Source organism: Planococcus citri, chromosome 1, assembly GCF_950023065.1.
Source record: "Planococcus citri chromosome 1, ihPlaCitr1.1, whole genome shotgun sequence".
NCBI lineage: Eukaryota > Metazoa > Arthropoda > Insecta > Hemiptera > Pseudococcidae > Planococcus > Planococcus citri.
In genome coordinates, this window is record NC_088677.1 from 22,087,569 (window position 1) to 22,110,714 (window position 23,146).

At 34.2% G+C, this 23,146-nt stretch overlaps 1 protein-coding gene and 1 long non-coding RNA gene across 2 annotated transcripts; one reads left to right on the top strand and one right to left on the bottom strand.

Moving 5' to 3' along the window:
• Nucleotides 1-379: 379 nt before the first annotated feature.
• IntS1 (integrator complex subunit 1) lies at nucleotides 380-22,075 on the bottom strand. The gene is made up of 28 exons (XM_065370490.1): nucleotides 21,677-22,075; nucleotides 21,356-21,591; nucleotides 20,999-21,268; nucleotides 20,738-20,931; nucleotides 20,559-20,667; nucleotides 20,285-20,481; nucleotides 20,038-20,200; nucleotides 19,686-19,961; nucleotides 19,472-19,591; nucleotides 19,149-19,392; nucleotides 11,342-11,915; nucleotides 11,065-11,260; nucleotides 10,850-10,984; nucleotides 10,097-10,764; nucleotides 7,045-7,256; nucleotides 6,833-6,969; nucleotides 6,430-6,760; nucleotides 6,136-6,350; nucleotides 5,914-6,065; nucleotides 5,711-5,840; nucleotides 5,444-5,622; nucleotides 5,235-5,353; nucleotides 4,991-5,141; nucleotides 2,452-2,644; nucleotides 2,225-2,349; nucleotides 1,992-2,152; nucleotides 1,628-1,900; nucleotides 380-771 (listed from the first exon to the last, which is right to left on the bottom strand). The coding sequence occupies exons 1-28, from the start codon at nucleotides 21,840-21,842 to the stop codon at nucleotides 656-658; spliced, it is 6,042 nt and encodes a 2,013-aa protein (XP_065226562.1). The 5' UTR covers nucleotides 21,843-22,075; the 3' UTR covers nucleotides 380-655.
• On the top strand, nucleotides 16,390-18,240 carry LOC135849860 (uncharacterized). Its single transcript, XR_010559620.1, has 3 exons — nucleotides 16,390-16,938; nucleotides 17,457-17,572; nucleotides 17,640-18,240. It is a non-coding gene; the product is annotated as an uncharacterized LOC135849860 (long non-coding RNA).
• Nucleotides 22,076-23,146: the final 1,071 nt, after the last annotated feature.

Consider the following 23,146-nt stretch of genomic DNA (forward strand, 5'->3'; position numbering starts at 1 on the left):
CTGTTTGAAACCTTCATCAATTGACTCTTCAAGCCAAAAATAGAGTACAAACCAAGTTTCAGCTTTCTATCTCAATTTTATGAGATTTTAACTTTTTCATCATTTTTGGACCTTTGAAATTTGAATTGAATTTTTAAAAATTCGCCTAAAATCGAAAAATGAATTTCAGCACCTGAAATCTCATGGTGTAGGCTACTTTTTCGATTCCCCTATAATAAGTAATGATTTTCTTAGCTATCCCAGATCGTAAAAGAATTGAGGAGTCGAATAATCATTTTCAGGTTTTTGGATGATTTGGAAGTTTTATTTTTCTTTTTTTCCGAGACTTCAACTGAAATAAGCTCATATGACCCCACGTGGAGCCAAAAGTAAACGACCATTCGGTACATAAATTGTATTGCTTACATACTTGATACACTAATTACACTAACACATGAAATAAATAAATCATCATTATAAAAAAAAAAACATACACACAATTATAAAAGGAACTGAGAAAGAACCATAGGTACATAGATTACAGATCATTAAACACATTGAAATATTACAGGTAATACACCATTTTTTATCACACATCTACAATTATGTAATAAACACTAGGTTTTCAGAAAAATATCAACGATGATTTCACTTATTAAGTAAAATAATCTCAAACTCAACAACTCGACTGCAGATTAAGTAAACCGATGGTTTTCTTGATACATGAAACTGTATCGATACCGTCTCGAACGACCAATGAGAACAAGCGACGTAAAATAGGTAACGCGTATTCTGTAAAATTTCGAAAAAAAATTAATGAACAAACTCTCTACTTGCTTATTTATTTGAATACTTACAAGGGAACCTCTTGAGGTGTCACACTCCGGTTTGAACAGGACCGCGATTTTTGGAAAGAGCATAGTCTAAAACCCCCAAAACCAAATTTTCAGCTGCCCAAGTTCATTTTTCGATTTTTGGCGTATTTTTGAAAATTCAAAATTGACTGTTTTTGGCAATTTATGCTTCTTTTTTTTTAAAGTACGTACTTGATCAGTAAAAATGGTCAAAATAAGTCCCAAAAACTAATATTAATTACCCAAATCCAAATTTTACCATTTCCAGCCATTCTGGAGCCTCCAGCGCGATTTTCAATTTCTCCAGAATTTTGAATTTGCTCCAGAAGGCGTGAATATAAAGTTGGGCAGCTGAAAATCGAGTTGTATATTACACTCGACCTGTTTAACGAGTTTAACCATATTTGAGCCGATTTTGAGAGTGACACCTCAAGAGTGGTTTTTTGACTAGCTTTTTTCAAAATTAAAAAATCCAAAAAATCAAAAGATAATCGTTTGTGAGGAAATTTTTGAAATTTGCGCGAATCACTGTATTTTGTCCGTAACTAACCCCCCAAATCCAAATTTCACAATTTCCCGCCATTCTGGAGCCTCCAGCGCGATTTTCAATTTCTCCAGAATTTTGAATCTGCTCCAGAAGGCGTGAATATGAAATTGGGCAGCTGAAAATCGAGTTGTATATTACACTCGACCTGTTTAACGAGTTTATCCACACTTGAGCCGATTTTCAGAGTGACACCACAAGAGGTTCTCTTGTTAATAAAATTAATAAATTAATAATTCGTACAACAAACCTTGAGAACAAACAATCAGCTCTGGTAACCGTTTACACGCAGCTTCGATGATACTCGCATTTTCGGAATGCAGGCAACGGAAAACAGCAGGTACGATCCTATGAGCAGTGTTTGGATTGTGCTCGACGCACCGAACCAATAACTTATGAGCTTTTGTGCGATTATAGGACGAAGGATCGTGTAGAAAATCACATAAACGTTCCAAAATAGGCTCAACAATAGCTGGTTTGCGACTCGATGCGTAATCTAATTCGTGTAACACTGATGCTGGATCTGTAACAAGAATGGGATTTCAAGTTTGAAAATGAAATTTCAATTGTATTACTACGTAAAATTGCAATAAAAAAAAAAGACTGTAAGTTACCATTTCGCTTAAATGAGTTTATAATCGTGCTCCATTGAGACGGATCGATTTCATGAGGTGCTGAAGATGCAACTATAATATCCTTATCTTCTGACGAATCTTTTAGAGTGGATATCATTATGCATAAATTACCTATACAAGGATAATCTACTTCTAAATCCCTGTAATGAAAAATCCATCATTAAAATAAGAGTTTAAAATGACTATTCCTGAGAAAAACAACGATAATTCACCTTAAAAGTACCGAACGATCTTGTAAAAATATCTTCGCATTTTTCGCGTCATTTCTGATGAAATTTTGTAAAATGATCACGAATCTATTCATTACAGCGGCGACGTCATTTTTACCTCCGTGGTTCTGTGATTGAAGAATTTGAAAAATATTAGTTTCGAAACGAATACGATAATTATAACAACATATGGGAAATTAAAAATTACAATTTGAGTTTCTTTTATTTACCTTGAACAAATTCAAATAGCAATCAAAAATCGATTGCAGAGGTTCGAAAAATTCGGGCGAGAATAAATGAGGCTGCAGTAGTTCCAAGACACCGATGATTTGTTGGAATAGTAATAGATGATTCCTCGAGCAGAAAACTGGCCATTCTAGATGAACTCGTCCTCTTAACGACGTTTCCAAAATTCGTATTTGTCTGAAAACGAAATAAGATTAAGATTAAAATAAACATAAAATCTTCTACAACCCTTCTTCAAAAAAAAACACATTTTCCATTTAAATAGAAAAATTATGATGAAGGATCTTGAGACAATTTCTGAATCTTAAATCATTATTTTAGCCAGATTTCTCAACTTGATCGATCAACCATTCACAAATGCAGTATCAGGTCAACCTTGAAGTGTTAAAATTCATGAATAAATTTTTGAGAAATATTTGAAAATTAAAAAGACCATTTTCGAGGAAAAACTTGAAATTTGATCTAAATGTAGCAGAAAACTGAAATTTATTTTGTATCCTATTGTGGACCTGTTAAATTGATTGGTAATGATTTCGAGCCGTTCCAGAGCCATCGATCGATTTCGAGGTTTCCTGGAGCCTCCAGTTTAATTTTTGATTTTTTCCAGATTTTTTTGGAATTTTTGCAAAACTCGAGGAAATTAATTTAGGCACCTAAAAATTAAATTCTGCCTCATTATAGGCTTGTTTTCCCCGTTTATTAATTAAAATTGAGCCAATTTCTAGGTGAATACCGCGAGTGGTTTTTTGAACAGTAATTTTCGATTACCTACTCACGCTGGAGGATCCAGAATGGCTGGAAAATGTAGAATTCACTTCGGAAGAATCAATATTAGCTTTATAGCTGTTTTTTTATCACTTTTTTAAAAGAAAAATCAAATTTGAAAAAATAAAAAAAAGAACATCAAATTTTAGAAAAATACTATTCCTGGTTTCTCATCAAATTAAAAAAAAATATTTGGGCCAATTTTAATATTTTTTTTCAAGGGTATAATTCGAATTTCAGCTTATTGAGAAATTCAAAAATCCACCGGAACCTCCAAAATATCTCAAAAAGACCACTACTTCATTCTAGAGGTCAAAAATCAGGTAAAAAGTACATTTCAGCTTTTAATGTTTCCGCGTTCGTGAACTAGGAATTTTTCACCTCATTCAAAAGTAATCGCTGGAGAAAATTATTGATTTTGAACTAGCAGAGATACGATTGAAAACATCACAAAAGCTGAATTCGGTCATATGAAAATTCTTCTAAAGCTGGAAAATCAAAAAATTTGCTGGAAGCTTCAAAACGTTTCAAAACCAGCATCAATCGATTTCTGAAGACGAAAATAGGGCGTAAATCAAATTTCAACGTTGTACCACAATTTGATCAATTTTTTGAGGGGAGGGTGGGGGGATAAGCCAAATTTGGATTTTTAAAAATTCTCTAAATATTGAAAAATGAAATTAAGTATCCAAACCAATTCATTTTTTCATCAAGAAAACCGAGTGTCGATTCATTTTGAATTTTCATTGGGCGCTCGTAGCTCAGATTTAAAAGGTAGAAATTATTCATTTTTTCAAAAAAAAATTCCCAATTTCGATTTCTTCAGAAATACCCCACAGCATCGTCAAGAATATTCTTACTCGAGGAGGAAAATGGGGCGTAAATCAAATTTCAACTTTGCACCCCAATTTGATCAAATTTATGATTTTTCGGGTAAAATAAACCTATGAATTTTAAAAAAATATCCAAAACTCGAGTTGGTCGCGTATTCTCGGACGCTCTTTCAATTTTTTTTTTTAGTTTGAGTATAATTCCAACAATTTTTCTGCTGGTTGGGATATTTTTCAGAATTTTTCAAAAATCAGAATTTCCCTCTTTTTTCAAACAATCGCTGAAAAAAATTTTGATATTGAATCAGAGGGAAAATTTTTTGAAAATTTATAATTAAATTGACCTGAAAGCTCGCACTTGATTTGAGCTAAATTTCAATTTGACTTTTTTTAATAGCAATTTATCCAAAATTGGAAATTCAAAAATTTGCTGAAGACTCGAGAAAAATTCGTTACCACCGTCAATCAATTTGAGAGGCTGAGAAAAAGTTGTGGCTCGACTCAATTTAAATTTTCAGTCTTAATTTGATCAAAATTTGAGTTCGTTAATTTCACTTTGGTGGAGCAATCAGCATAAAATTTCGACAATTACTGTACCATTTGAAACCATTTTTAGAACATTTAAAAAAAAATGTCGCGGTATTTCCAACTACTCAACCTTAACAATTTTTTTTTGTTTGTTAAAAATATTCTGATTTAGTAAAATATTATTTCGACAATGAATTGAAATTAATTTCAGTCACCAAGGGGCACCCAATTCATTTTTTTTATCAAGAAAATCGACTGTCGATTCATTATGAATTTTCATTCCCCATTCGTAACTCAAATTCAAAAGTTTGAAATTATTTTTCAAGCAAAATTTCGAGAAAATTTCGAACTTGAATTTTTTCAGAAATACACCAAAGCATCGTCCAGGATTCTTCTTTACCTAAGCAATAATCTAGGATGAGTTGCAGCCATTTTTCTAATAATGATCTCCAAATCTTGAACACGATCGGGCCAATCTCTAGTTTGAGTATTAGTCGTAAACGAAGTCAGTACAGAATGAGACATGACGTCGAATATACTACTATCTCGATCTAAAAAAAAAACAAGACGATTATTACACATTTTCACAATCAAAACCGAGTAAAATTAAGCACGATATTCATCATTATGAAAGTACCACACACCTGCTTTGGAAATTTCATCGAATTCGATGGCGAGTTGCATTTCGCCGAGCAAAGTGATGATTCGAGGTATCCTCAGGTATAAATGAGCGATCACGTTACGACAAATTTTCTGACGAATTCTACGGTAAACAAAATACAAATATTATTAAAAATACGATCGCATAATAAATTAATCACACGTATACAATAATAAAGTACTAAAAACTCACTCGGAATATTTAGATACTTCGTTCAAATGATTAATAATCGACATTAAAATCTTCGAATCGTTAGATTTGATGGCACATTGAACCAGCTGCGATAATCTGTTGCTCATTTTACTCAAACCGATCTCGTTGAAACCGTAAGATTCCACTTCCAAGACAATATATTCAATCACGCAAATCAACTAAAGAAAATAAAAAAAAGTAACATTAAAAACGATACATTTCAACGCGAGTAAATTTTGATTTAAATAATTTCCATCGTTTACGTACTTGTTCATCAGTCAATGATAAAACATCCACCGATTCCTGATGTTTCGGTGTACGTTTCTCTCGACCTTGCCATAAACGAGGATTACGAGCTAATGCCCACAGAAATTCCAATACAGCTGTGGCATCGTATCTATAATACGAAAACACACCATTAGATTTAAAAAATACTATACAAAATCGACAAAAAAAAATAATTAACGTACTTTTTAGTAGCTTCAATGGTGAGCAGAGATGATAAAGCTTGCTCGAGAGTAATCCAGTTCGCATGATGGGTCAATAAAGTCAACAAATAAGGACGACAGGTCTGAGTTGATCTCCACCAGGTATCGGATTTTTGAGAAAACAGCATTTCCAACTGAAAATCACCATTCTGGGTAAAATTTACTCACAATCGTCATTAATTTCCGGGGATCTGTTCGACAAACCTGTAATTCTAACGAAGATCCGATAATTTCAGGTTCCACTTGGACCAGCCAATCGATAAACAGTCCAGTGCTGTTTTCATATTTACGATCAGTTCGAGTAATCAGACTAGTCACCGTTTCCACCACAGTTCTGTCTCCGTGAATATGCTTCATCTCAGAATCCACCAATTTTTTACCAAAACGTTCCAATTGATCGACGTTGCAGTTCTCGAAAGCTAAGATCATCGAAACAAATTAATACATAAAACCAATACCAACTTCTACTGTTAATTTTTTTTCCAAACTCATTTTTACCTTTCAAAGTATCTTTCTCGTGAATTTGAGAGCTGCTTGAAGACGTCTTCGAAGACCTATGTTTATTTAAAAACGTTTTAAGTATCACGACCAAGGGATTTTTAGGCTTTTTCGAGGCTGTTTCGCAGGCTAAAATTGTCCTGCATATTTCACCCAAAGATTTCGCATTCGCTTCACTACACGAAGTCGTCAACAGTCTGAAAACGTGACTAGGATAATGGAAATTATTCACGAGTCCATTGACGTAAACCTCATCGAGAACAAAATTTTGCAGCGTTTTGATGACGATCGCCAACGACTTCGAACAATCGGCTGATTCTGTGCTCAAAACCTGAGGAAAAATTACACAGATTAGATTATTAAGCTATTCTGATACTCGAAAAAATCCATCTAGCGAACTTACTCGAAGTAATTTCTGCCTATTCTCCTTCATACTGCCGGATAAAAACGTCGCCCTCAAATTAACGTGCAAATTTTCAACAATTTGTTCAATTTCATCGTCAGAGAGTCGAGTTACCGGATCATCGACGAATTCGACATCTTAAAAAAAAAAACAAATTCAAAAATCAGAACACCGAATTGCGAAAATTCTCGGATGAAATTATTCATAATTACCAGTATCTGTGAGATCGATGTTGACCGGAGGCGATTTTGGAATCGATATATCAAGATCGAAGGTTTTGATCGTCTTAGCCAGCACATCTTTGCCACTGATCTCTCTTTTACGTTGAATGACAAATTGAGTCATGTAAGTTTCATCGACAGAAAAATCAGATAAAGTGACTTTTTTCTTCGCTATCGTGTCGTCCAAAGCTTTCAAAAGTTTTCTGAAAAACAAACGTCCAGTATGAACAATAGTTCGAGGAAATTGACCGAAAAAAAGAGTCATTTGGGGAAAGTGAAGTAGAAAGCCACTTTCTCGTCAAAATTGCAAACATATCCTGATTTTTTGCCTAAAATCACGATTTTTGAAAAATTTCAAAAAAAGTTTTGGTTTTTGCAAAATTTAAGAAAATTTTGATTTTTTTAGAATTTTAAAGAAGTCCAGATTTTTGCCAGAAATTCGAAAAAAATTCCATTTTTTAACAAGAGATTTTTAATAATCCTGATTTTTTGCCAGAAATTCGAAAAAAATTCCATTTTTTAACAAGAGATTTTTAATACTTAATCCTGATTTTTTGCCAGAAATTGAAAAAAGTCCTGATTTTAGTCGAGTTTTCCAAAAAGGTCATGATTTTTTGTGAGAAATTTAAGAAAGTCCTGATTGTTTTTCAGAATTTCAATGTTTTTCAGAATTTCAAAAGAGTCATGATTTTTGTCAGGAAGAAAAACTCTCGATTTTTCAGTCCTAGTTCGAAAAAAGTCCTGATTTTTGCCAGAAATTGATGAAAGTTCTGATTTTGGTCGAGAAAATCTATATTATTATATTATCTTTTTTTTAAAATTCCTATTTTTGCCAGGAATTTGAGAAAATCTTGCTTTTTAAGCGAAAAATTCTAAAAAGTCTTGATTTTTTGCCAACATTTTAAAAAGTTTTAACTCTTGTCAGAAATTTGAAAAAGTTTTGATTTTTTTCTGGATTTTAAAGAAATTATGATTTTTGTCAGAAATTTGAAAATGTCATGATTTTTTTAGCCAGAATTGAAGAGATCTCATTTTTTAAAATCGAAATTCAAAAAAAGTCCCAATTCTGAAATCCGACTGATTTTTTTTCAGAAATTTAAAGAAATAGGGTAATTAGTTCAAAAAAAATTTTGACTTTTTCCAAAAATTCAAAAAAGTTTCAATGTTTGCCAGTTGGAGAAAATCTTGTTTTGTAAGCGAGAGATTCTAAAAAGTTTTGATTTTTTTGCCAGTTCAAAGTAGGTAATCATGATCTCCGATTTTTTTGCTAGAATTGGAGAAAAGTCTTCATTTTTTTTACAGAAATTCAAAAAAAGTCTCGATATTGAAATGGTTTTCATTTTTATTTTCAGAAATATTCAAGTTCGTGGTTTCAGTCAGAAATTCAAAGAAATTCTGATTTTTTTCTGGGTTTCAAAAAATTTATGATTTTTGTTAGAAATTTGAAATAGTACTGATTTTTTTAGCCAGAATAAATTGGAGAAAAGTCCTCATTTTTTTTACAGAAATACAAAAAAAGTCTCAATTTTGCAATTCCCCTGATTTTTTCAGAAATTGAAAATTTTATCAGAGTTTGACAAAATTTTTTCCCCAAAAATTCAAAAAAATTCCAATAATATTTGCCAGTTTGAAAAAATTTTGATTTTAAAGCAAAAAATTGTAAAAAAAAGTCTTGATTTTTTGCCAAAAATTTTGAAATGTAACGGGCTTTTGTCAGAAATTCAAAAAAGTTCTGATTTTTTTCAGGATTTTAAAGAAATTATGATTTTTATCAGAAATTTGAAAATGTTCAGATTTTTTATCCACAATTGAAGAAATTTTTTTTACAGAAATTCAAAAAAAGTCTCGATTTTGAAATCGGCCAAATTGTTGTTTTCAGAAATTCCAAAAAGGTCTAATTTTTTTTTTAGATTTCAAAGAAATTATGATTTTTGTTAGAAATTTGAAAATGTAAGTACTGTTTTTTTAGCCAGAATTGGAAGAAGTCCGCATGTTTTTACAGAAATTCATAAAAAGTCTCAATTCCGAAATCCACCTGATTTTTTTTCGAAATTTAAAAATATAGGTATGTAATGTAGTCTAATTTTTATCAAACTTTGACAAAAATTTTGATTTTTCCCAAAAATTCAAAAAAATTCCAATATTTGCCAATTTGAGAAAATTTTGCTTTTAAAGCGAGAAATCGTAAAAAGTCTTGAGTTTTTGCCAAAAATTTTAAAAAGTTCCGGGCTTTTGTCAGAAATTTGAAAACGTTCAGATTTTTTAGCCAGAATTGAAGAAAAGTCTGCATTTTTTTTACAGAAATTCAAAAAAGTCTCAATTCTGAAATCGACCTGATTTTTTTCAGAAATTAAAAAAAATAGGGTACTAGTCTAATTTTTATCAAAGTTTGAAAAAAATTCTGATTTTTTTCTCTCAAAAGTTCAAAAAAAGTTGCAATGCTTGCCAGTTTGAGAAAATATGGGTTTTAAGCGAGAGATTTTAAAAAGTTCTGGGGTTTTTTGTCAGAAATTCAAAAAGTTTTGATTTTTTTCGGGATTTTAAAGTAATTATAATTTTTGTCAGAAATTTGAAAATGTCCAGATTTTTTAGCCAGAATTGGAGAAAAATTCTCATTTTTTTTGGTAGAAATTTTTAAAAAGTCTCGAATTCTCAATTCTTAAATCGACTTGATTTTTTTCAAAAATTTAAAACAATCTAATTTTTATCAAAGTTTGATCAAAAATTCAAAAAAAATTCCAATTTGATTTCGAAGCGAGAAATTCATGAATTTCTAATGAATTGAATGAGTCACTTTCATCAGAAATTTTAAAAAGGTCACGATTTTCCAGCTAACATTTGGAAAAAAGTTCCCACATTTTCAAGTAATGAGAAAATGTACTTCAGATTCGTGTTTAGCCCATAAAAATAGACCACTATACTCAAATTCAGCTTTCTACCTCACTTTTCCCAATGGAATGCTAATTTTCCTGAACTACAATAGAAATTTAATTATGTGTTGAACAATCCTCAAAACTCGAGATACGTATTTTGATCCGCTCACCTTTTAGCTTTCTTCGGTATACCGAAATACTGACTGAACAAGAACAGCTGCCCAGGTTCCATGTCAATCAGAGCTCTATCAACTAATCTCGTAATACCCGAACTAATCATCCTGATTTTCAACCAATCCGGAATAAAAGCCACATCATTTTTCTGCTTCTTCGACTCCAGATCTACATAAGCCTTCGGCGCAGATTCCGAATCCGGGAACCACAAGTTGATCAATGTATCATAATAACGTTCCGAACTGCCCAAGTTCTGTTTTCCATACGTCAATAAAATGATAATCGCGTATATGACCAAATTATACAACGTTGCTTCTTCACCCGAAGGCCAACTAATCAATAATATCTGATCGGCGTTTTCTTCGGATACCGGAATTGGATCTTCGCGTGATTCTCGAACCTTATTCAAATAAGTATGGAAGATTTTCAGCAGAGATTTCAAAGCTGCGTCTCTGAAAGGATCCGTTTCGTCGTCGGAACGTAGAACTGCTGGCATAATTATACTACGTTCGACGATCAATTGCGCCATATCTAAGACCAGAGCTGTCAGTTCTTCTAAATCTGAGCTACTAGAGGCAGCGTGTTGGGCTAGGAATGTCAAGAAGCAAGTGATCAGTTCGGGATCGTTTTCTACCAGGCAGGCTTCTCGTAAAATGAAGATTATCTGAAACAAGCGACGATAAAATTATCGTAATTAGAGATCAGCGAGGAGGGGAGGGAGAAGGGTCGAGTGAGAAATAAAGATTTACTTGAGGTTTAGCCGCTGGAAAATGCGGTATTTTGGGTAATTTACTCAAAATCCACAAGATTTGCTCGCGATGAGCTTGCAAACGATCTACTTCCATTTCATCTTCGCTGAATTTGCTCAATAAAAGCTTCAACCCCTGCAATAAATAAAGTCAAAATGATCTCGATAAAACCCAGGTTCGAGTCTAAATCCACAAAAATGAAAACAACCAGTTACCAAGACAGCGTGTTGTTTATTCGCTCGAGCTCCTAAGCGACGCAGAAAATAGTCTAAAATTTCGCAAACCATCTTCGGATCGCCATTTTCATCGAGCATTACGGTTTGCAAATGTTCCAACAGTTGTTGATATTTCCCTTGCGATTTCTCGTTCGAACTGAGCATGAATTCGCAAAGGCATTGGACCGGAAGATGACTATAAATTGAAAATAAAATGTATAAAAAATTCGTCAACCAATATTCTAGACTGAAAAAGACTCGTAAAAATCAATTCGACCTGAGAGATCCTTCGGAATTATGCACCAAATCAGCCAACCAGGGCAAAGACTGCGAAGATCCTTGTTTTTTAATAATATCCAATAGGAAATCAGGATCTCTAGACCGACATAACAAATGACCTATTTTATGACTAGCGTTCAGCAGCTGAAGTTGATCCAAAACTGAACTAGGAGGTTTTCTAGGTGCGCCCATCGGATCCATCGTAATCAACTGACTCAACAGCAAACTCGTAGACTCGGTGATGGTTGAAGATGCGAGATGATTCTCGAATTCCAGGATTTTCTGCTTCTCTAAAGCTGAGAATTGCAAGTCGTCGTTGGCTTGAGGGAAAACGAAGTGATTAGTGATGCACATTTCGATCAGAACTCGTAAAGTTGGATATTTGTCCCAAGCCAAGGTGCCAAATACGTTCGGTACATGGGCACAATATATCAGAAGTATTATCCACGATTTCCAGTATAAATTGCTCACTGCCAAGTTGGGCGGATCGTAATCGGCGGGTAGTTCGATGTTTTGAGGGTGCTTGTAGGCGCTCAAGTTGAACAGCATGTCGACCAGTTCGAGTTTATCAGCTGTGAAGTGATAAAAAATAAATTAGAATGTTGTGAAAGTAATAGAAAGAGAATACGCGCGATGAGGAGACTAAAATGGATTTTATGACTGAATTTTGATCTAGGAAATCTTCAAAAAATAATCTATTTTTCAGATTTTTAGATTTGGGGAGGTGGGGGGGATGAACTCGGGGTCTTTTTTGATTGAACAACGTTTATTCTCTCGAATTATATTCCATTTTGAGTAGTTTTGGTGAAAAACATCGAAAAAATTGAGCAGCTAAGTTTTGAACTTTTGAAGATGAAGAGGAGGGAGAACTCTGGTCAAAATTCTGTAATGAAGGCTTCTATTTGAAAAATTTGCAATTATTGAAATTTTGATTCAAGCCCTCCCTGCCCTCCAATTTCAAAAATAAGGAACAAAAAGTCTTCAGATTCAGTTTTTTGTAATTTTCATCAAAATTGCACAAACTCGAACCTTTTTCAAGAGAATAAAAGTTGTTTAAACTCATGCACAGTCAAATCCCTCCAGAGCAAGCAGGATTCGTGAGAGGAAGAGGAACTAGGGAGCAGATCCTCAACTTCAGGCTGCTGATTGAGGAAGCATGCGATTACAATGCGAGTACTGTGCTGTGTTTTGTAGATTACAAGAAAGCGTTTGACTGCGTACAATGGCAAAAACCTGTGGAGAATTCTACTCAAGATGGGTGCCCCATACATCTGGTGTGGCTGATAAAACAATTATATGAGGGGAGCATGGCAAATGTCTAAATTAACAGAGAAACAATGTTAGAGAAATTCCACCCACAGAGAGGAGTATGATAGGGCTGCATTCTATCCCCACTCCTGTTTAATCTGTAAGGACTTATGGAGAATATATAATTTGTGAGACGCTGCAGTTTATTTGTATCAGAAATTCAGAAAGCACCAATAATGAAGGCTCAGGCAAGTGGCAGGGAAGAGTATCAATTGGAGGTGTACAAATGTCAAACTTTCGCTACGCTGACGAAGTGACGACTCAGCCCTCATCACCTCAAGTGTCAAAACTACTAATATGGTCAGTTTTCTGAAATGTCTGGAAGAGGTTAGTGCAAAATATGGCTTGCTGATAAATAAAGCAAAGACAAAGATCATGATAGTGAACCTGCCTGAGAACAACTCACCTAAAATCATCACCCATTTATTCTCCTCATCTGGACAGCTATTCCAATCGGAAATCAAGCAAATATTTGATGTAAACCTCCCAAATTGAGCTTGTAAAGAATGCTTCTGTGCAGGGCTTCATACCCGTACCCGTACCCGAATACCCGAATACCCGAACGAAAATCCAACAATTTCTGTACCCAAACCCGTACCCGTACCCGTACCCGTACCCGTACCCGTACCCGTACCCGAAAAATGAAATGAGGAATACCCGAACCTGTACCCGTACCCAATAGAGACTACAGTGGAGTCTCGATAACTCGAAGCTGAAGGGAGAAGGAGTTGACTTCGAGTTATCGGAGTTTTCGAGTTATCGGAGTTCGAGTTAGGGAGGTTAATTTTGGTATATTTTGAGTTAGCGAAGTTTTGAATTAGATGAGTGTTTTTTTTTTGCTAGAATGAAATGGAAACACGTATTATACCTGGTTGAAACGATTAAGTATGGAGTATGGAATGAGATTGTACAATAGGTACCATTGAAGATAACCGATATGTGAATGTGAAAGTATTTTGTATCAATGAGATTCAAATTTACAAGTGTTTTCAACTAGAAATTCGAGTTATAGAGGCAAAACGTTGGCAACGTTCGACTTGCAGAGGTTTTTCTTGTCTTTTTCAAAAATTTTACTTCGAGTTATCGGAGTTTTTGGACTTTTTACTTCGAGGTAAAGAAGTGAATTTTACATTGAGTCTTATGGAGAGTTGAAGGGAAACAGACTTTGCTTCGAGTTATCGGAGTTTTCGAGTTAACGGAGTTTGAGTTATCGAGACTCCACTGTATTTTGAAGTTTGAACCCAAATACCCGAAAATACCCGATAGATCGGGTACAGTTCGGGTATATCACCTAAAATACCCGAACCCGTACCTGTACCCGAACGTTTAAAATTTTCATACCCTTACCGATACCCGTACCCGATTCTCTGAGAAATAAATCTGTACCCGTACCCGATACCCGTACCCGAAAACGTTTGGGTTTGAAGCCCTGCTTCTGTGCATTGTGCAAACTTGTCTCTTAGCTTACCCCACTTACCAGTTACCACATGTATGATCAGATGTGAAAGTTATCACCTTCCACATGTGATTATGGTCATTGATCATATACCAGTGGTAAGTGGGTGTAAGGTAAGAGACGAGTTCCTGCAATGCGCAGAACCATTCTTTACAAGCTCAATTTGGAAGGTTTGCATCATCCAAAATGTACCATTGGAATAGCAGTCCAGATGAGGAGAATAAAAGGTCGATGCCTGAAATCCATTAATCCAGGAAATTGAGGGCATCTAAGTTGTAAGTCAGTTTATGTATACCTGGTATCCATTATAGATGATAATAGTAGATAACAAGGGAGGTAGTGAGGCCAAGATAAGACGCAGAGTGCAAATCACAAGAAGTGCCATGTCTCATCTAAAGAAGATATGGTCAGATGCAGCAATGAGTAAGACTCAGAAGATACGGCTGGTAAACGCTGTGGTTTTCTCAGTGTTTCTGTACACGTCAGAAACCTGGACAGTACGCGAGGGATACAGAGGAAAAATTGATGCGCTCAAGATGTGGTGCTGGAGGAGAATGCTTCGGATCCCATGGATGGAGAAAAGGACCAATGTGTCCATCCTAGGGGAAATCTGTGTCCAAAAAAGGTTGTCGGCAGAGGTACTCAACTACTCAGCCAAATCCTCAAGGCTCAAATACTCTGGGCAAGTCACAAGGGCAGATGTGATGGAGTCCTTGTTCATCCAAGGCAAGGTAGAGGGAACAAGAGGGTGTAGATGCTCTCCAACAAGATGGACAGACTACATTCGGAAAGCCATTGGACACAGCTTTCCAGTGTGAGTCAGGACTCTGGAGCGCCCTAAATAGAGTCAGCTGGAGGGAGTGGAGGGAGCTCTGGTGTATTGTGTCACGGAAACAGTAGCCATTGCATTATAATCAAGATACCCGGATACCCCCCCCCCAAGGAGTGAAATGGCACCAAGAAAGAAAATAAAATAAAATAAGTCACGTCTTGAAGTTCACCCTCCCCCCCCCCTTCGCAGAGAGATTCCCACCAAAAAAACAATGAATTTTTGAAAATCACAGGCCAAAAATTTGGAAAAAACAAAATGTTACCGATTTGACTGAAAAAGAGTAAATTTAGCACGTGCCCTATTTTTGATCGCTTGAATCGATTTGAACCGGTTTCGCACTGTTTTGATTAATTATGGAGCCTCCAGGAGATTTTTGAAAGTTGAAATTTCCGAAAAATTCAACGTAATGAAGTTGAAAAGTTAAAATTTACTTAAAATATGGTATAATTCTAACATTATGAGTGAATTTAAGGTACTTTCAAGCAGTTATGGAGCCTCCAGGAAATTTCTGGAAATTCCAGTGCCCTCAAAAAATGACATGAAATTTATCGAAATGAGCTTCACGTTTCAAGAACTCGTTCAGAGTGTGATAGTGACCCTCTTGACCAATTTCACATTAATTTTCCAAAATGAGTTAATTTTTGATCAGGAAATCGCTGGAGGAAACACACGTTTCCAAGTCGGAAGACGCCGATTCTGGAAAAATGCTGAGTAATCTATTAAATAGGTAACTATCAAGCACCAATTGCGTTTATACGTGCTAAAGTTGATTTGGACAACTTCTATGATCCTTTTTTGAAAATCCAGGCTTTTCAAAATATGGCTGGAGGCTCCAGAACGGCTTGAAACTACCTTCAATCGACTCTCAGCGAATTGAAATTAAAGTATACGATAAATTTTAGTCTTCCGACTTCATTGGATGAAATTTAGTAGAAATTTCAATTTTCAACCATCTTCTGGAGGCTCCAGAACTGCTCAAAACGACCGGAAGCCGTTCTTAATCGATTTGATGAGTCGAAGAAAGGGTTCAATTTTCCAAAATTTCAAATTTTTTTCAAAATCTTGGCCCTAATTTAATTTTTTTTCATTTTTTAGCCCTAATTTGATTTTTAAAAATTCATCAAAAATTGAAAAGTGCTCTTGAGAACCTGAAATATACGTATTTTGAATTTGTAGCAATTCACACACGATTTTTATCGCGATGAAAAAAAAGTAGACTATGTGAGATACATGTACAATGGAAAAAATATTTCTTGGTGAAGAGTATATAGGTTTTGTTAAGGACTTCAAAATAAATATATTTTATACCTAACTGTAACCCTGCTTTCTTTTCAACTGGCTATGGTCTGTTCTATCTACCTAGTTGAAAAGAACAAACCTGCCTAGATCTTTATCAAATCTGATTGCCTTCCTTCATAAGGCTTGCAACTTTTTGTCTAGACGGCGGGATGGATGTCTCCAGTAGGTGAATTGATAATAGGATGAGCGTGACGAATGCATTGATTCGATTGTTTAGATCTAGCATGGTCCATTAAGTTCCCTGTTTTATGACTTTAAAAAATAATGTCAAGTCGCCAAGTCAGCCGTTAGAAAGAAAATAATCAACTTACGTAACCCTCTCCCACCCTCTTGAATTTCAACGAATTTTTGTTAAGATTTCTAAAAATTATACGAAAGAACATCTTGACTAAATCTCAGTCTGTCTGTTGATTGTGCTAAGTGCATTATCATTTCTGAGTAAGTGTTCATAGTACCTACTTTTCTTACGTGATTTTTCAAGTTTCAATTTTCAAAAAATGTTCTAAGTAAATTAAAATTTTTAAAGGTATTTTTTTGAATTATTGAATTTTCAGATTTTTTAAAAAATTTGAATTTTTAGATTTTTTTTTTAAATTTGAATTATTTTCTGCATTTCTTTAAAATTTGAATTTTTGAAAGTATGTTTTGAAATTATTTATTCAATTACTCCAGAACCTGAAAATGGAAAACTACGAAGCAGGTAAATTATATTACGTACATATTATTATTTTTCAATTTTTTATACATGTTTTCATCAATTTTTATTCATTTTCTATTTTTTTTTCGTCGTTTTTGCATGATTTAATTTTTTTTTCGAATATCTTTAATTTTTGTTTTTGGGTTTTCATCATTTTTTCTCGAATATTTGCATAAAAAAATTTCAGTGGATTTCGAGTGATTTTTTGGAAATTTTCACGTACCTACTTGCGTAATTTTATTTTTCTTAATTTTTTTTTAGAGTGATTTAATTTTATTTATGTATTTTTATTTATTTTTGGGTAATTTTAACACATTTTTTTTGCCAATTTTCGAACATTTTTTTCTTTTTTTTCATCGTTTATTGCGTAAATTAATTTTACTATTTCCATAATTTTCGGCTACCTATTTTAATTGTTTGGGCATTTGTCATTTTATTTTTCATTTTTGAGAATTTTCACACTATTTCGATTGATTTTATCTCTTGTGATTAATTTTCTTTCGTTTATTTATCTGTTTCAGAGCTTCATTGACTTCAAAAATAACTTTACATACTCAACCCTCCCACAATCTTGGGGAAAAATACAAGAAAATGGACCCGAATCCCCATGGAATAGCAGTCACCTATTTTTAATGTTGTGAGTATTAAATTTCAAACTTTGGAAGTTTACCCTTACTTAGTTTTATACTAATTTTTTTTTTCAGCGCAATCGAAAAATTCCTGAATTTAACACTCGCTCCTATCTTCTCCAGGGCCAATAAAAAAGCCAAATTAGAAAAATGGCCAGAAACGCCAAAAAGACTAAAGTTTTTAGAATATCTCCAGTATTACCCCGGGTACTCGATTTTGTAAGTATTTTTCTTAAGTTTATTATTTATTTTAATTTTTGACGATACATTTTTATTGAAAAAGAGAAACGCACATTAATTTTTTCAATATTTTAAGGTACATAGTATTAAATTTTAAAAATGAGAATTTTGTTAATTTAGCAGCATTAAGTTTTAAAAATAATTTTTTTCAAATAAGCATTATTGTAAATTTTAATTTCAAGATGTAAACGTCTTTTAGCGTAGAAAATAATAATTATAGGTAATGTAAAAATACAGCACATCTTGACCAAATCTCAGTTTCTTAATATTATTTTAGTGCAGTGTTTGTTCTTTGTACTTTTTTTTCGCAATTTTTCAAATACCCCTTTCATACCAACCACGGGGGAGAGGGTGGATTGCGTATTGGTCTCGTAGAGGGAGGAGAATGAGAAGGAAAGTGAAAGGGTGTTGGGTTAGCGAGCCACACTGAGCACGATTTCATGACAAAATTTCGCAAGAAATTCAAATATTCCCACAAAATTATTTTTTCGAGCATTTTCGAAATAATTTTTTTTAGCATCTGGTGGGGGGGGGGGGGGGTCGTCATGATTTTGGGATTTCTGAAAAAGTGTAATTCGACCTACATATCAAAATAGGTTACAATTTCACGAGAATTTCAAATATTTCCGGGACAATGTGTTTCGAGCACTTTGAACGAATTCTGAGCACGAAATCGGGGGGAGGGGGGGGGGAGCGGTGATCTTTGGAATTTTTGCAAAAATGTAATTCGACCAATCAACATACTAGGTTATTTCTTGGGTTAATCGGAGCCCAAGAACACTTAATTAATCGCGTAATCGATAATTAATAAATGAGAAATAAATTCATCAACTTCATATCATATATTTCGTCATCATCTGTTTACATACGAGCTGTATCTACGGCGAGCTCGATCACGGTGGCCCTGCAATGCCTCGTTCACGACACTCCCAACTTTGCGAGAAAAACAAATGTTTCCGTAAGCATGTTGTTTGAGTTTTTTTAAATAATTTTTTTTTTTCAAAAATGCTTAAAAAGGTTTTAAGTATTATCAATATTTAAAACAAAGTTGATGAATTTTGGACTCAGAATTCTTCGAAAACGCTCAAAAAACATTTTCGCAGAAATAATATCAAGATTTTGTCGCAAAATTCCAACCTACTTTGATCAGTCGAATCATATGTACTTTTTCAAAAATCTCAAAAATCATTACCCAATTCTGAGCTTGAAATTCCTCAAAAAATAATTTCGTAAGAATAATTTAATTTCTAGCAAAATGATTACGTATGTAGCTTACTATGGCCGAAGGGTTGATAAAGAATCATATTTCTAAAGCAGTGAAAATTACGTTAAGAAATACATTACCAGGTAGAACCGCAATACTCGAAGTGAACGTCAAAGCCGAGGCTCTTTTTACAAGCTGCTCCACTAATTCTAAAGCATCGGCGTAAGTCAGAGGATAATCTTTGGATAAGCCCATGGCCAAGATCGTCAATACGGTATCTTGATACAAAGGTACTTCTGTAACGTATCGAATAAACGAAGCTCGATCTTGCTCCGGCCAGTTGTCAACTTTATAATATTGTTCGGCAGGTTCCATGAATACAACCTAAACAATCACGATGAGTAAGTATACATTTTTTCACACTGATTTTTCTACGATAAAATTACCAACAATAAATATGTACCTTGTGCAAAGCGTGAACAAAATCAATCGTCGGAGGTTTATAATCGTTGTATGCATTTTTAAAGAACCACTGAACAGCGTCACTCTGAATACTAGCAACAGTTGTTTGGATCTTGACAACCTGAAAAAATAATATCAATTTTAATGATCGAAGAAAAAGCCCCAAAAAATCATCGACTCAGACCCCCCCTTCATCACAAAAAAATCATTCTTACCTGATCTGGATCTTTCTTTTCCAATCTAACCAACGGTAAAACAACCAGAAACATACACAACGTGATCAAGTCAGCGACAGCGTTGAAAACTCGTTCTTTGCATTGCGAATCCTTCGGTTCAATTTTACTCCTCTTCATTAAACCATTAGCGAACGTGTGCAAACTGAACTCCCATTTATCTTTTCTGGCAGCGGATTCCACTTTCAACGATTTCGTTATTTCACGAAGTAAACAACGTAACGATCTCAAGCTTTCTTCACGAGTGATTAAATATTCCTATTCGGAAACAAAATTCAAGTCAGCGTTACTATCCTTTAGATAGAATCGAGAATTTTTTCGAGAAATCGCTCACCAAATATATTTTAGCTAAAATACTAGCGAATTGGCTCGGTTCGGCTTGAAATAGTAATAACATCATCGGCATGTTGTTCGGATTCCTCACAGCGAATAATTCGTTACTGACGATTTGCTTAAGTATCGTTGAGAGATTCTTTCTATGAGCTCGTATCAGTTTCCTTAATCATAAAATCGCAATTTGATTTACAAATCAGAAAAAATAATCGAACGTTTCGAGACTATTTAGAATACATATTTCTTACTTGATGCATTCTAAATAAAATCCACTCAAGTCTTTGGTTTTCAAACGTATCTTGACTATTTGAGCAATTATATCGATATCTTCTTGAGTATTCGAGATACAGTTGACACAAACGGACATGAGAAGTTCTTGAGCAGATCTTTTCAGCTTCAGATTAATAAAACAACTTTCCAATTTCGGCGCTGCTTCGGCTCTGATCTGTAATTTCGTTCGTATTAATAAACATAACGAATGATTGAACGAATAAAAACACAAAAGAATGATTATAATATTACTTTCAGAATACCGGACATGGAACTGAGAAATTTAAGGAAATTCGGACTCATTCCTTGTTGATCTTTGATCGTTTTATTCACCATATTTATTATCTCGGTTTCTTCGTATCTGTAAAGTAATCACTTTTAGTTCGGTTTAGTTTCTACAACGTACGTTCAACTCGAGTCTATATACTTACCGAGGAAAAACAACGTATTCATTTTGTCCAGTGATATCAATCACTTCGTCATCCGAATCAAGAACGGTACCAGAATCCAAATCCAGTACAGGAGATGCGATTGTTTTAGCACTAGCGATGATGTTATCAACGAAACACTTGCATTGTTCGTTATCGACCCAAATACGTTGACCGACAGCATCGTCAGTATAAAGCTGCGAGAAAATAACACCAATCTTAGATGGGAATTTCAAAATTGAGAATAATAAACGCGAAATTTACCCTGAAGAATATTTCAGGCCAGTGTTCGGCATCTCGATACGTTAAATACAGAATATTGCTCAACAGAACGACATTAGTAACGGTGATCTTCGTTTTACACAACGTCAACGATTCCTTCTTCAGCAACGAACATAAAGCGTTGAATACAGTTTTCTTGATGAACAAAGAAGGCCATTTTTTAGCCAAGTAAAGTAACCCAGAAGTCAGCACCGGATCTGGTTTGAATTTAGCAGCTTTCAGTAGTTTAAGCGCTCCGCAAAGTATCGCAGTCTGAAACCGAACAACGAACGAAGATAAGTAGTCTTCGAAGAAGAATAATATTGATGTAATAATACGAGTAATAAAGACAGTTCTTACAATTTTATCGTACTCTTCTTTCTCTTTAGCAGCTTCGATCGTAGGAACTAAATTAATAGCTTCGATATCTACACCAAGCAACTCCCACGATTTAACCGTATCTGTCGACGTAGCCGAAGGAATAGATTCCGGTCTAGATAGAATAGCACCACCAAGTTTCGGTTTCTTTGCCGGCTGAACGGTGGCTGATATCGATGGTTTACAAGCCGCAGCAGTACCGACCAATCGTTTTCTATCTACGGTTTCAGATAAAAAAATTAATCGTTAGGATTGTGCATCTTTCCAGAATAACGATACGTGATCGAAAATGCGCCAGTTTACCTGCTAGAGAAACACTTGGACCGGCTTTGGTCGGTATTGGTAGTGGTCTTTTGGATTCACCGGTTTCATTTCGAGCTCCTTTTGGTCCGAGAACGTACAGATCGCTGGGAAATTGAGGTGTTTTACTCTTACTTCCACGACCGGTGCCGGTTTTACCTCGATCCATAACAACGATTTACTAATAGTGTACACAAAGGATCGCGAGGAGTTTATGGTGGGCTACATAACTCAATCATACGGTAGTATTACCTGCCTACATGAAACGCACAAAATGGAATGAAAATAATAACAGAATTAGTTGTTATAATAATTAACTCGAACAGAAAACAGAGCTCAACATTTGCCCCTCAAACGATTTAAAATTTTGAAAATGAAACTGACCATATACATAGATAACAAGGAATTCGTAAACAAGGGGGAAGCGGTGCCTTCCACCAGAGGCTGTTTTGTCTGCCTCAGGTGGATGAGGTACAGGTTCAGTTTATTATTATTTTACTGTTTTCGGATTATTTCAAAAAATAATAGAAGCTGTGGAAAATGTTTACAATACTTATTTAAATTGTGATACTTACACTTACGATGTTGAAAAGACTGAAAAAAATCTTGAGAAAATGCTCTCAGAAGTCAGAATAAAGGACCCATTTTATCGATTCCTGTACCTACGTACTGTAGACGTACTTAGTACTTACCTACTTCAAATTACTTACGTGACGCAGCATTGAAATAAATTCTCTATTGCATGAATTTCCATAAGTTCATTATTTTTGCTCCAAAATTTTAAATTTTAAATAATGATTTAAAAAAAAAACAAACAAACTTGTAAAAGAATAACAAACGAGACGAAGTGAAGCAAGACCAAAAGCTATAAAAAATTCATGTTTTATATAACTCAATTTTTTCTCAAAAAAAATAACTTTAGTAATCAAAAAAGCTAAAAAAAAAGTAACCAGAAAAAATTCATCAAAATTCAAATAAAAACTATTAAAAAAAAAAAAAAAACTAGCAAAACCTCAAAACAGATAATTATTAACACTTCGAAAGTGAACTAGATAAAAATGCAAAAAAGAAGCTTGAAAAAAATATTGGATTGTGGAAACAATCGAAAAAACGTGCCGAACTAATATGCAAAATTGAAAGAAGAGAGGGGGGAGTCGTTCACTGAGATAGGGAGGAACTAAATTTAATCTTATCCGAAATCATTATTCAAAAAAATAAACACAAAAATACCAAATGTAAAATTGCAAAAATTTCGACACGAGCGAGCAATTGATGAAAAAAATTATTCGAGTAATGAGAAGAATCATTTTAGAACAGAAAACTTATTAAAGTCAAAGGTAAGGAACGGTGGAGGGGAGCTTATAATCCAAATTTGGGAAAATAGTGATTTGTGAAAATCATTTTAAAAATTCGAATATGAAAAAATGTACCGAGTTTCAGAAAGGAAAAAAACCTCAATTTCGCGAGAAAAAA

What these genes read in the sequence shown, in the direction of transcription:
- IntS1 (XM_065370490.1), bottom strand. Translation starts at nt 21,842, where the DNA reads ATGGATCGAGGTAAAACCGGCACCGGTCGTGGAAGTAAGAGTAAAACA. An exon ending in CATCGATCTCACAGATACTG is followed by an intron (nt 6,970 to 7,044) that starts GTAATTATGAAT and finishes TTTTTTTTTAAG; the next exon opens with ATGTCGAATTCGTCGATGAT. An exon ending in ACCATTGAAGCTACTAAAAA is followed by an intron (nt 5,841 to 5,913) that starts GTACGTTAATTA and finishes TTCGTATTATAG; the next exon opens with ATACGATGCCACAGCTGTAT.